The 13900-nt window shown below is 36.5% G+C and overlaps 1 protein-coding gene across 2 annotated transcripts in view; it reads right to left on the bottom strand.

Moving 5' to 3' along the window:
* GPR158 (G protein-coupled receptor 158) overlaps nt 1-13900 on the bottom strand; it is a 185883-nt gene that overhangs the window by 80312 nt on the left and 91671 nt on the right. For both annotated transcript variants that reach the window (XM_005518734.2, XM_088065160.1), the window contains exon 5: nt 1344-1412. In XM_005518734.2, the coding sequence (XP_005518791.2) occupies nt 1344-1412 (69 nt within the window). The remainder of the gene's footprint in view (nt 1-1343; nt 1413-13900) is intronic.

The raw sequence follows: 13900 nt of genomic DNA, 5'->3' as shown, positions 1-13900 counted from the left end.
AGAGTTTGGAGCTGAGGCTGTACAGACATTGACTGGTTCTAATTGAGCATCTGCCTGGGGAAGCCATTACCTGGCCCCAAGGTTCTCTGAGAAAGCAAAGAGGAGACAGCCATGGAAAGGAAACCTCTTGCATAATGCTTTACACTAGGAATTCCTGTAAATGCTCCACAGCACCAGCTGAGGAAGCAGTGCATGGGCTTTCTGTTCTGTTCACTGAAAAGATACACAAAAGAACATCTGAAAACCCATGGGAGATGTATTTATTGCAAGTTGTAAAAAACTTTTGTCCAACATAAAAAAACCAAAAACTTTCCCTGACTTCTGCAAAGTGAAAGATGAAAAAATAAATAAAACTATCCTAAATGCATACACTTTTTCATTAGAACTTGAAAGGCCTGCACTATTCGAAAAAGAATGTATAAAAATTCCACCAGGGTTTGTGGTTTTTTATAGTACTCTTCACACATTCTGCTGCAGTTTATTTCCTACTTGTTCTGCAGCTACTGAAGAGTTTTGCTATCCAGCTCATCTTTCAGTAACTATGTGATGGTCTGTAAAAGTACAGGAAATTCTGATTACTGAGGGAAAGAAAACATAAACATATTTTAAAATAGCCCACAACTCCATCTTTGATTGTCTCCTCAGCCCACAACTCCATCTTTTATTGTCTCCCAACCTGCATGCTCTTTCTATCAACTTCTTCAATATACACTTTGATGTCCTGCTTTATCTAGTCATTGTTTTGGGTTTATGTGGCAATCAACAAACGCAGTTTTTCCGGGAGTTTTGAAAGGAGAATGGATACATATGAGTTTTGTGATATATTCCTCATATAGTTCTTTTTTTTTCCCACTTACAGGGTAAGGGTAATGCCATCTAATTTTCCCAAAGACATGGTATTGAAGAGGCCACATACCTTCAGGAACATCAAAATACACGCCAGTAATGCACTGAAAAAAATAATCTTCTTCCTACTACATTACACAGAAATGTTTGATAAAATCAGTTTCTTTCTTTTACATATCTTCCTTTTCTCCCCCATACCATAGATTAGAGAGGTACTGTCTTTCAAAGCAAAACCTCATTTTAACCCAGAACACCCAAAAACTTCCAATTAAACAACTTGCAATTTTTACCAAATTGAAAATGGAGAATTACTACACATACAGTAAAACATTTGAGTGTTTTTATGAATATTTACAGAACACAGTACATTTTGTAGTCAGATTAAACTAATAATTAATAAATAGTTTTTGCATTTGCATTTTCGCCAGAGTCATTCATACAATGTTTTAAAATGTTGGCAAGGGTATAATTCTTTTTAAAGTTATACTTTGACTTACTGGGAAGTACAGAAGAAGTGATCCAAAAAGAATGGTTTCCAACAGCACCAGCCCTGAAGCCCTGATACTCTAGAAGACAAAAAACCAACACAAAATATTAGAAAATTCTGTGTGCCATTTTCATAAAGGTACCCTCACTTTTGTCAGTGTATAAACAATAATGTTTATTAAGCTGTCTGTCATGCTTGCATGCTCCACACTCTTTAAATCACAGGCCCATTACAATGGTTGTGTTTAACAAAAATCAAATCTAAAAAATCTTTTTCCTATGTTAAATTCTAATCAACAGACATTACCTCTGTATGATTGATTTGAAACTGCTAAATTTGCTCTCAAGTGTCAAGACTTAGGAATCATGGGAATTACAGACATGAATTTAATTGTAGAATTTGTTCTGCATTGTTTCAATTTCAAGAAGTCCCTAGAATATTTTTTCTCATTTAACATTAATGACTTGGCTTCCATAATAAGTATGAATAATCTACAATTTTACTGAATATTTTAAGAGTTTAAGAGTGTGCTCTTAAACTGCAAGTGTACTTATTTTTTTTTTTACAATTTTTTACAAAGATGTTGATTCATTAACTTGTCAGGATTGTAAAATACTATGCCATTTCCTCACCACATGTGGGTTAAGAAAATCAACATGGTTTTCTTAAAACTTAAAATAAAAAATTTTAAAAAAATAAAAATTCTTTTTCCTAATACTAAGTGTGTTCCAATAAGTTTGATGATTTATGTACAGTGGAACTGTGCCTTATCTTAAAGACAGAACAGCAACACTTGTGAGAAACTGAAATGTTAAGGGTTAATGACTCAAAGAATTGACAACTTCAAAAGCAGGGGTGCTTTTGCTGATATGCGCAAGGTACAGCCCAGGTGCGGAGCCTGTGAGCACCAGAGGATGACAATGACAAATCAATCTTTGTTTAGCAAGAAGCTGGGTTTGAGCCAGATAAGGGAAGAAGCCAATAATAAGCAGATCTTGAGAGGTGGGATAATGTTTTTTATCATGCCAGTGCCCTCCCGTCCACGGGTGGCTCCAACATCATACAAGGCTTTGGCAGAAGTCAATGAGCTCATGTCTTTCATGTCTGAGCAATACTCAAACCACTAAAGAGTATTTTTTTTTTTTCTTATTATGTACAATGAATCTCTATATACCAGAATGACCAACACAGCAACTGAAATGAGCTTCATATAGAGAAGATGGAAATTGACTAAAACTTCTAAAGTCCATTCAAGTCCCATGTGTACATCCTTTTCTGAACAAGTTTTTCACATCCTGATTAGTCTTTTCTTATCAAGCTTGTTTCTGGGCAGCATGATCATAAGATAACCTGATGGGGCAAAGAGCTGCAGCATTTCCAGCTCTTCTTCATAACAATAAACTATCCCATGATTTTCTTCTCACCTGTGTTCTGGTAGGGACTGTTCTCTGCATATTCTACCTCTGCATTTCTGCCTCCTGCCCTAAAAGAAGTGTGGCTTACAGAGCAACGCTGGAATTCAGAATGGGCTTGAATCCAGGTTTTGGCTGTAATTTCACCTCAGTCTTTGGTACCAGGAGAACGGTTTTAATCTGTAATGTTTACAGGTATCACTGCTCTTCTAAACAGGATTCCTTGGCAAATGGAATAGACATTCCAGCAGGGATGAGTGCTATCCACAATGATGAAGAAAAGCTCAAAACTTCAAATACAAAATAGTACAACTATTTTTACATAAGTATAGATAAAAGAAAAACAGGTTGGAAATTGAAGTGTAAGCATTTTCCTAAACTACATTTTTGAAACTGTTGCTTTTCTCTACTGCAAAGAAAAAGAGATATTTTAACACTTGATTTTAAAGTATTTTTTTTTCTTCAATAATGACCACTATAGCCCATGAAGTCCAGGAAGAAAAAATTATCCAGCACTGAAACATTAATAGCAGGGATTAACTAAAGAGAAGAAAACCAAACTAAAGCAGAATGCTTCAAAATTAATTTACTAAAAACATTTATTAGATATACAGGTATTTCCAGAAGTCTGTGAATAACAGGTTTTCCAGCAAAAGCTTAATCTTCCACTGTACAGACTTTGCAAATATGAGTCCCTAAGGCATGGCTGGGGGCAGGAACAAATGCTTCACTTTATGGGCATCTGCAAGACACACACCAGTGAATATACCCACACACCTCAGGAAAAGAAGCCCTTGTTCCTTGAAGAAAATAAACAGAAGAAAGGAAATCTATGACAGCCCAAAGTCTCCACCAGCTGATGTCCACCTATACAGGCTGCACAAATAAAATTCTCCAATGGAGTTCACATAAATTAGGGTGTTTTAGGACACAACCCTGAAATTTCATGCAGTGGGAATTTCTTCCACTTGGGTGCAATATTTGTGTTTTTTTCTTTTTCTTTTCCTTTTTTCTTTTTTAATAGCTGCTTGGGGTGTTTTGCATCTGTCTTGCTTGTTTGGATTTATTTTGTTTTTACTTATTTTTCTGGCTGTTCGTATTGTGTTCAGTCTCTTTATTGCCACTTTGTCTGTATGTCCATTTCCCATTCAGGGTTTAATTTCTGCTGTTACTTACTGGTGTCAGTAGAACTGTTGTCCTTTCTGGATTTCCTTGTCTCACTCACTGGTTACACACTGTTGACACCTAAGTAATGCTGCAATTTATTTTGCTTCTAGCTTCATACTAACTTCCATACTTAGCTACCTATACCATTCACCTTTCTAGGCCTGCAAAAACCACTGTTTGTGAAAGACTGATTTATGCCTTGGGATTTGCTCAGTCTTCCATCCACCCATTCTATCCAGGCATCATAAGTAGCATTTGAGATAAACAGTCATTCCTTATCCTTGAATTTCAGAAAGTAACACCATTTCTGTGAAAAACCTGTTAAGAAAGTCATATGTGCCTCTTGGCCACTGCTAAAGGGTCATAAATAAATATTAAATAATTATTTGCACAAGGGAAATTTAAAAAAGTCTAGCTGCCCAAGTTGCATCAAGTGTAACAAAACAAGCACAAAAGACACTGCATTTCAACTGTCTGTGGTCCTAAGCAATCCAGGAAATACAACAGCATTAATTAGCACTGAATTCATGAATATCATCACATAAATCAGTGATATAAGTGTTAAAGTATTTTCATAGTGGAGAAAAAAAATTATAAAAGCCAAAATAAAATTAAAGTCATCCTGTGTAAGTTACATTGTGTAATACTGAATTAACTGAACTGTAGACTTTTGGTGTCAGTCCAGGAAGACTGCAGGTTCCTCCAGGGCCACATGTCACTGTGTATTAAATGAGCATGGTACCATAGAAACCTAGTGAGGGGAGAAGGTAGGCATATTTTCATATTTTGTTAAACACTTCTGCCACTTTCGTAATATAAAGAATGACCAAGGAGGGCTGTGATTTACAGAAAATTTCATTTTACAAATGTGGTTTCACCAGAATGTGAAATGCCTTTCAGATAAATAAAGCATATAAAAAAAAATAAATTGTTATTTTATATATTAAAATTTTATGATATGTAATTATTTTTACATTTATATATATAATTTGTATATATAATAGAAAAAATCATATTAGAAAAAAAAATCAGATACACTTCTTTGATCTCAGTTTTGAATACATTGATATTTATTAAACTGAAAGTGTATCTACACTCCACATGTAACTGGAAAGTACATATGCATACGTGACTGAATGGTAGAGAAGCAAGGAAATATAGAAAATGAGCACAGGTTTGCTCTGCTGTGCTAAGCTGATATATTTGAAGTTGTCACTGGTCACAACCAACTGGTGGTTAGGTTCTTTTTCCCCAGGACTGAGATTGATGAGAGAGAAGCAGTTTTCTTGTGTTCGGGCTCTGTTGTTTATTCTTTCCTTACCTATATTACATATATACAGAGTACAAGGGGCTAAAATAGAAAGGTGCAAAATGGAGAACAAAGCCTCTCTCCAAGGTCTTTTATGTGTCTATCTGTCCAATAATCAAATGCCAAGTAAATTATTTATTTTAGTGACCCAATGACTTGACAACTGTGTGTTACACCGCTGAGTTCTTTATCCAAACACTCATTACTACCCAAAATCTCCTAAAAGAAGAAGATGAAGAAGAAGGAAGAAGGAGAAAGGGACAATGCCCTAAATCCTCCATGTTGTCTCTTATTCACTAATATAGCTTAAACCCTAAACTTAAACCTCCTCACCCAGTAACTTAAGAAAACTCTACCTAACTTGCACACTCACACTTTTAGTTTCTTAACTTCTCCTCCATGCCTCCATGGTTTTAGGCTAAGCTCAGTGCTCTCTTGGGTGTCAGAGCCAGGCACCACAGATATATAGGCCTATTTTCTGTGCCTCTGACCCCAACAGAAGTGACTAGAAGAATTACCATGCAAATTGTCTCAAAGAAGTGAAACAAAAAGAGTAGCTAAAGGTCGATGTGAAGGCAGTGTGCTCGCTCTCAGTGCTCCCAGAAGGACCCTTGTGGTGCAGGTCTGGCAGATCCACCCCACTCTGCACATGAGGACATGGGAGATGTGATGAGACTTTATAGGACTGTATTCCCAAATCTGTCTCTTACTTCTCTGAAAACTCTTCCTGTTCAAATTCTTTTTATTCCTGGTACAGGTGGTCCTTTATTTTAAATTATTTTAAATTATTTATTATATATATTATTTATTTATATTTATATATATTTAGTATATATATTAAAATATTTATAATTTGTTATTATTTATTTTAAATTCTTTTTTATTAAATGACAGAAGTGAGAAGATATTTTTGTCAAGTTGAAAACACATGGTCTGAAGTGGAGCTGGTTGAAATGTTTTATTACCAGTTGCTTTTCTTACTAAAATACACCTTCCCAACAAATAATTTTTTTTTCCAGTATGACTATATTTTTGTCTTGATTTCCATGTGCTGTTTTTCTAAAGCCCACTGAACCCTTTTCCTCTTATCCCATATACCTTTTCCCAACCACAAAGACACTGCTGTCTTCCTTAGAAGAGAGAGAAAGAGCCGTGTGGAAAAACTGAAGTGCTAATTTTCAGGAACTTTATCTCAATTAAAGTTGACTTTTAAGAAATAGAAAGCAGAGATTCCTCTTTCTGTCCCTGAGGCTGAGCAACAAGATGTTTGGCTCTTCTGTTATGGGACAGAAGTTGCCAGTTCCCAGACACCGATATCAAGAGTTGCAGAAAAGAGTAGAACTACATTTCATAGTGATGGTTATCCTAATGTTATTCACACCTGGAAGAGCAACAGTGGGGACTAAAGAATGGGCACAAAAGCAACTGGAAGGAGTCCTCTGAATCCTCAGTTAGTACACTATAACTGTAGTGTCATAAGTTATTTATTTTCTTTATAATAACTTCAGGGACTTATTAGGACTGCTACCCATGAAAATACAAATGTTGAATTCTGTAGCAAGGCTTTGCTTTAATTTTATTATTGTTGGTTGAGGTACAAAATTCAAGCAACTCATTCCCATCTAACTGCAGGAAAAACTATTCAATTCAAGGGGGAAGGAGTTTTACCTCCTTAGAAAATTTCCCTGTAAAATAATGAAGAGGAAATCATGTGTCCTGCTCAACCTTTCATCACACTAACAAATACTTTTAACCTATTTGAATCATAGCCTCCTATTAGAATACAGATTGCACGTACAGAAATATTCACAGCAAACCCAAATTTTCCAAAGACAGGCCTACAATTATGGGCTGCCACTTAAAACGTATTGACAAATTGTCAGAATTTTCTACCATGTGCAGGTTTTGTGCAGTATTCCTAAACCAAATAAATATAATCATAATGTTCTTTCATTCCCCTTTCAAGCCTTTGAAGAATACTTACATGGAGATCAATTTTTTTTTTTCTATTACTAGTTATAGCTGAGCTCAAACAGAATATAATTATTACATTTACTTTTAACTTGAAAAAAAGTCAGGAAAAACAAAGGCCGTCAATCATAAAGCAATTTTATTTCAAAAGTACACAAAATGTCAGGCATCCAAGAAATCCACAAATATTTTATTTTTCAATTAATGTGGCCCTCAATCCTTTCTTTGACACAAGTAATGAAATCTGTTGTGATAAATCATGATGAAGGTAAGATGTTCTGCATTTAGAAACATGGGCATTGCTTCATCTAAGTTGCACTACACCACCTACAAGACAGATATTTGAGGAAACAGTATTTGCTGGTGAAGAACCCTCACAATAGAAATGGTTAATGTCCCAGGGACATCTTTTCCTATAAGGGCAGAAATTCCTTCCTTGGGGACATATTGCTTAGACCAAGATACCTGCTTCTCATGCAATAGTGGTGAATATATACATGAAAGGAAATCAGAAATGAGTAATAAACACCTAAGTTCAATTTCAGTCTATGCACAGCTGTATGGTTAATATAAAAGATGAATATGTACAATGATAATCATCAAAAATCTGGATCACTTGAGGTGTCTGTTTCACTAGGTTATGCATTCAATTAACACAGAAATTAAATGAAGATCCAAAGATATTATTTTCAAGAATAAAATGAATTCTAATATTGATAGCTGCCTGATCACCAAGAGATTAAATTGAATACACAAAAGGTCTGATGAAATAGGAAACCGAATTTCAGGAGCAGGAGGTGAGGCTCAGTATGTTCCTCTATTTAGTTTACAAATAGCTTCAGAATGTCTGAACTAAATTTCAGCTTTCTTATTCAACATGACCTCCCCTATTACAGAAGATAAACCACAGCTCACTGAAATTGTCTGTATAAATTTTAGTTCAATCACACAGAAATAAACAGTTTACGGTAAAAAGATAAAAAACCAACCTGACTGCAAAGTTCAAGATTCATAATTTCTCAGAGGAAACAAACTGAAAATGGTGTGAGAAGTGTTAGAATAAATCTGATTGAGGTAAAAAAAAATCTCATTATTTTCATGACTTAGAAGGCAAATTAACTAAGATGAAAATCATTATATTAATTTCAGATCAATAAAAACTTCATCATTCTGAAGGTTTTAAATCCAACGTCAGTTTATTTTATTCACTTTTACTTTACAAGAGCCAAGTGCTAAACCAGTCCAAATGAATACCTGCATCTGAGAAATCCTAATCTCAAAAATGGTGAAATTTTTGAGCTCTTCAGAATTTATTAAGCTAAGTAATCTCTCATTAAGTTTAGATCATGGAATGTATGTTTCACTGGAAATAAAAGCACATTTGTCTTTGAAGGAAATACTCCTATGCAAGGAAGGCCCAGCCCCAGGGAAGCCTCAGATCAGTGCAGACCCTGCACAAGGAAAAAGTGAAAATGTCTGTGCTATCTGCACAAAGTTAAGAGTTTAAGACAAGGGACAGTATATGGATAATGGCAGATGAGAAGAACAATGGAACAACAAGGCAATATCACATTTCTGAACTAGCAATTAGTAGTCCCAGCCTATCATTATCCCACTCTAAGTCACATACTTTGTCAACACTTGAATCTGAAGACATGATATAGATATATCTATATATATAGATATATCTATATATATAGATATAGATATATATAGATATATATAGATATCTAGATAGATAGATACATAGATATGAAGATATGATATAGATATAGAGAGCAGGGGATGACCTAAAAAAGCCTCCACCAAACATGAGGAAAGCATGAAGGGAACAAGGGGTGTTTTTTGGAAGAGAAAACAAGATGAGGCTGGTGTTGACACTTCTACATCAAAGAAAGGGCATTAGAAGACAGAAAAAAGCTCACGTGGGAATTGAAAAATCCAGAGCTATACAGCTCAGGTATGATGTCAAGAGGGAGATGCAATGAGGACAACAGGAAGTGTTAGAGCAGTAAATCATGTGCAGCATCATTTCGAACAGACAGGAGCAGGCTGTGACTGCATCTGCCACAGCCAGCTGAAAGGACACTGCAACACTCAAGATACAAGACACCAAGCTGAGACAATAAACTTAGGGCTGCTGACTAGCAGAAAACATTTTTTAAAAGGGAGCTCAGAAGGAGTTGAGCAAGGCTTAGACATAGCCAGAGGCACAGCGAGCTCCAGAGCCCAAAATGACGTTTGGTAACAAGCAGGTTGCTACAGTAACTATGAAAGCAGTAGCTGAGATGTCCTAGAGGGAAGCAGGAGGAGACCAAGGAGATCTTTTCTGCTGTACTGGAGTTGATGAGAAGATGTCAAAGAAAAATGCTACGGTTTTATTCCAGACAGTGGGAAGCATGGCTGGGACAAGGAAGGCAAAAAGCAATGTGACTGTGTTCATAGCACAAAGTCCTAATGAGAAGCAGACAGCATGAGCCTGTTCCTAAAAACCTTCAACTTTTACCCAAAGAGATGAAGAAAATAATGAAGAACAGGAACGTGTTTTAGTCTCAGTGACCTGTATTCAGATTGTACCACATGATATAGCCAAAACCAACCAAACAACCAAAATATTAAAAACAGCATGAAGTTTCTCTGAACATTCTACCATTAACTAAAAGTTTTGCAGTTACAAACATGCAGTAAAAAATGCAAGACTTTTCCTAGAATGAGGTTTCCAATACAGTGTTATTTCTACTATTTGAAAGCTCTCATGCTACATTTTTTTCTGGTGTTTACTTTCCCTGTTTCTTAATTTACGTTACTTATTTCTTCTCTCTAGGTAAAACTTAAAAAAAAAACTGTTTTCTCATCTTTGTAAGAACTTCTCCTTAGTTAAACTGGTTTTTCAACATCAAAATGTGGTCTTGCTATTAGACCCTTAAAACAAAAAGGTCTGTTTCAGACAGAAGTCTTCTCTTGGAGAGGGAGGCGTGCCAAAGACCTCATGCAAGCTACCAGGGTCTTTGCTATTGCTATCGATTGTACAAGGAAGGCTCACAGCAGGATACAACTCCAAGACAAATAGCAGAATAAATAAATAATGTCGCCATTATTCTGCTGACATGATAGGAAGTCTCTTCCTAGCAAATCTGTAAATACCCATTCAGGAACTCAAATGAAACTTCAGATAAATGCAACTGTCCTGCAGTTACTGCATCAAAGAATCGGTGGGGACAGCTAATCATCATGTGACAGACTGGTCAGTCTACTCAGATAACCTGTAAAGGCTATAAGTACAAGACTCAGCAGGAATCCCAGAGTAACAGACAAGCAAAAATCTTAGCAGTTTGCTCAGTTTAATTTGTGACTCTGAAACAACTTTGGAAATTTTTTTTCTATGCTGTAATAGTTGTAATTGTTGGAAAATATTTGCTGGAATTCAAGAATTCAATTACTTAATTTTTCATAATTTATTTTTAAAATGAAATAATAGTGTAATAGAATTAAGTGAACATAGGCCTTCAAGGCAAGCTTTTTCTTTGGTGACAGCTATAACCAGCACCTTTACACTGCAAGTGCACTATCAGCTCCATTTGTTTGAATTCTGGGACTCTGTATTGAAGAGTTTGTGGAGTACTGATAGAACAGAAGGTAAAAATTATTCGCATTATGCATCAAGACATTAAGATTAAGATTAAGAAAGCAAAGGCCAGGAATCATTTTCAGTGTCAAAGTGGAGCAAATGTGTCACAATCCATGGCTGATTGACATCACTTCGAAGGCAGTGCATTCCTTGAAAAACCAAGAATGTTTTCCAGATGATTCCCTTAATTTGTTGTGCAATTCAACTTTGTAGAGAAAAGCATTGGCTTAATATAAAATTATACAGAGAAGATTGCAGCTTTTGAATCCTTAGAGCTACTGCTGAGTATTGATGAAAAGTTATTTTTATGACCTACCTTGTCCATTAGGAGTAGACTGTATCTAGAGCACATTTTTTGCTTCCTACCACCCTGCTCTTCCCATTAGCCGTTTTTATGAGGCTGAACTGAAATCAATGAACATATTTCATTTCTAGACCTTTATTTTCTTCACACTTTTGTATTCATTAGGCCTACAGTGCCTGCAGTTTATTCTTCTATTCACAAGTACTTGATGCCTCTAAACTGTGTATTAGAATGCAAATACAGACTACTCATGTGAAACCTTTAGCCCTATGAAGTGAATACACACAACACCCTGCAAACCCTGCAGCCATGCCTACCAATGCCTGCTGCCTTTGGGAACTCCAGCAGCCAGTCCATCCTCCCTGAGACTCAACTGTTGCTGCAGGCTAACAGCCCCTCCACTTCTTATACTGCCCATATGGCACTCTTAAATTATTTATCTGGGAGTTAAGAAAGTACAGCATCTCTAAAGGCACATCTGAACTACACAGAAAAATGGGAAGGGGCATGCAAATAAAGGAAGTGAGAATTCCACTAAAAACAACAGTTTTGAAAACAACATCGGCAATATCTTTAAACTTGCACACCCGAAGACTACAACACACTTCCTGAGAAATCACAAGAAACTAGGTTCTCACCCTAGGATAGGGTGAAGGAAGGGTATCTAATGCACTGCACAGAATGTGCATATGTTGAGTGAACTATCAGGTATGCCCACCAGCACAGCATGTAAAGGCAGCTGCTCCATCTGCGCAAGATCTCTTCCCTCTATCAAGTTTCCACTTCAGCTGAAATGTCAGAAATTGTTGTCTAGGGAGAAAAAAGCAGAATGTGCACCAAAGATGAAAGCCATCCAGGCATAAGCACATCAAGATGACACTGTGGAGTCAAAAAAAGGAAAAAAGGATTGGCTGATTTACATTAGAAAAAGAGGTATGTTTGCAAAGCCAGCATGCTTTAATATTTAAAGATGTATCACACATCAATAGCCTGTGATTACCTCATTCTGAATTACTGTATCCTATCACAGCAGCAGTAAGGGAGAAAAGACATTCTTGATTCTTCTATATTAGAAAGGGAAACTACAGCACAAATTTGCATGTTGCCTTTCCATCTATGTGCAGTTCTGTGCAGTGCTTAAAATTGCATTGCTTAGGGACTATCTTCACAGTTTTGAAATCGTATTTAGCAGAACACTTAAATATATTTACTCTAAATAAAAAAAATGGGATATTGGTGGCAGAGTGTATCTAGCCACCCTGAACTCCAAACTGAAAATCTGTATTTGACAGAATAAAAACCATATAAAAACACTCTGTAGCTATTATTTGCCACATTTCCCTCAAGAGAGTGAAAAATATTTATTCCTGTTGATGATTAGCTATATGTTAGCTGTATTTACCTTGATCAGTGTTCAAGATGCATATTGTCCTCCTCTCATTGAAAGTATTTGTATTTCTGTATTTCCAACAGTTCCTGAATGTTCATTAAAGTGGGGGTTGGAGAAGGTAGGGGTGGAGAAGACCAGTACAATAAAACATAATTTAGTTTAAAATTTCCAATATTTGCAATTGGAAAGGGTCTTGAACAGGGCAAAGCCCTTCATTCCATTGTGCTCTGTCACAGTCCTTCATCATTGTTAATGCCATATGACAATACCAAATTACTCTGCTGAACTCTAAGCATTTTTTCCATTATTTTTCAGAGCTGCAAACCACCTCTTCCAAGTGTGCTCACTTGGTACCAATTTTACCTTGACGTGCTGGATTTACATCCAGAGATGCTGGCCACAGCAAGATGGAAAGAACAGATCCCCGTGCTCGCTCTCTGCTCCCCTACTGTCAGAACCTGGCAGCACTGCAAGGTGGTGAGATGAGGGCAAAGCAGTTTGGCTTTAGTGCGACTACTCTGAAGCCTTCAGCACTGATCTGAACGAGAACTCCCAGCAAACAAGACCCTTCTGAAAAGGTCTAGCATAAGTCAAGGCTGGCACACTCTCATCTCTCCTTCATTGCAAAGGAGCAATTAGTCTCTTCCACTCTATGGCTGAGATCAACTTCTCTGTTCCCTTTGCCAGTAGAGGTTCTTGGCATTTCTTAAGGACACTTACAATTCCTCACAGTGGTTGTATTCTGCCTGAGAGCTCCCTGTTTGAGGTGGTAGGCTGCTATGCAAAGGTCAGTTATTTTCAGCTCTTCCAATTCACTTGAAAACGGCAGCCTGATAACTGATGAGCCTTTTAGGTTCTTTGCAGGTAATGTCTTTCCACAGTCCAGTACTTTTACAAACATGATTACAATGCAGCTGGCTTTCTCTTTAAGGCTCTGATAGTTTTCTAGCCCTATGTTAAGTCTGAAATTTAAAAAAAAAAATCTGATTTTTATTCATAATTATTTAAATGTTCAGTTTCTTTCCAGTAGCTTTGCCACCCTTACACTGCATGTAATCAGTGCTGCAGTTGGTCACTCCCTGTTTGAGCTCGCCCTTGGTCCACATAGCACTGCTCATACAGACGAATTCTCCTATTTTGTTGATGCCTTTTTCTCACAAAATCATTGTTCAGCTTCTCATTTTTGAGAATATTTGTTTTAATATCCATGATTTCTGCCCTTGTCTAACAGCTTTTGTTAGCTTAGCCTCATTCTTTTTGGATGTGTTTTTTGTCCTGATGTTTGCATTATTAAATCAATAATAATGCCACAGCACATAAAGATGTTTGCTAGTATCACCTTGAGCTGTTTTGTTCCTTACTTGTTCAATTTAGAGAATGCTTTAT

This window comes from Pseudopodoces humilis, chromosome 1 (assembly GCF_049639895.1).
Source record: "Pseudopodoces humilis isolate 2021_Gansu_Grassland_sample_001 chromosome 1, ASM4963989v1, whole genome shotgun sequence".
Lineage (NCBI taxonomy): Eukaryota > Metazoa > Chordata > Aves > Passeriformes > Paridae > Pseudopodoces > Pseudopodoces humilis.
This window is presented reverse-complemented; position numbering and strand designations above follow the sequence as displayed.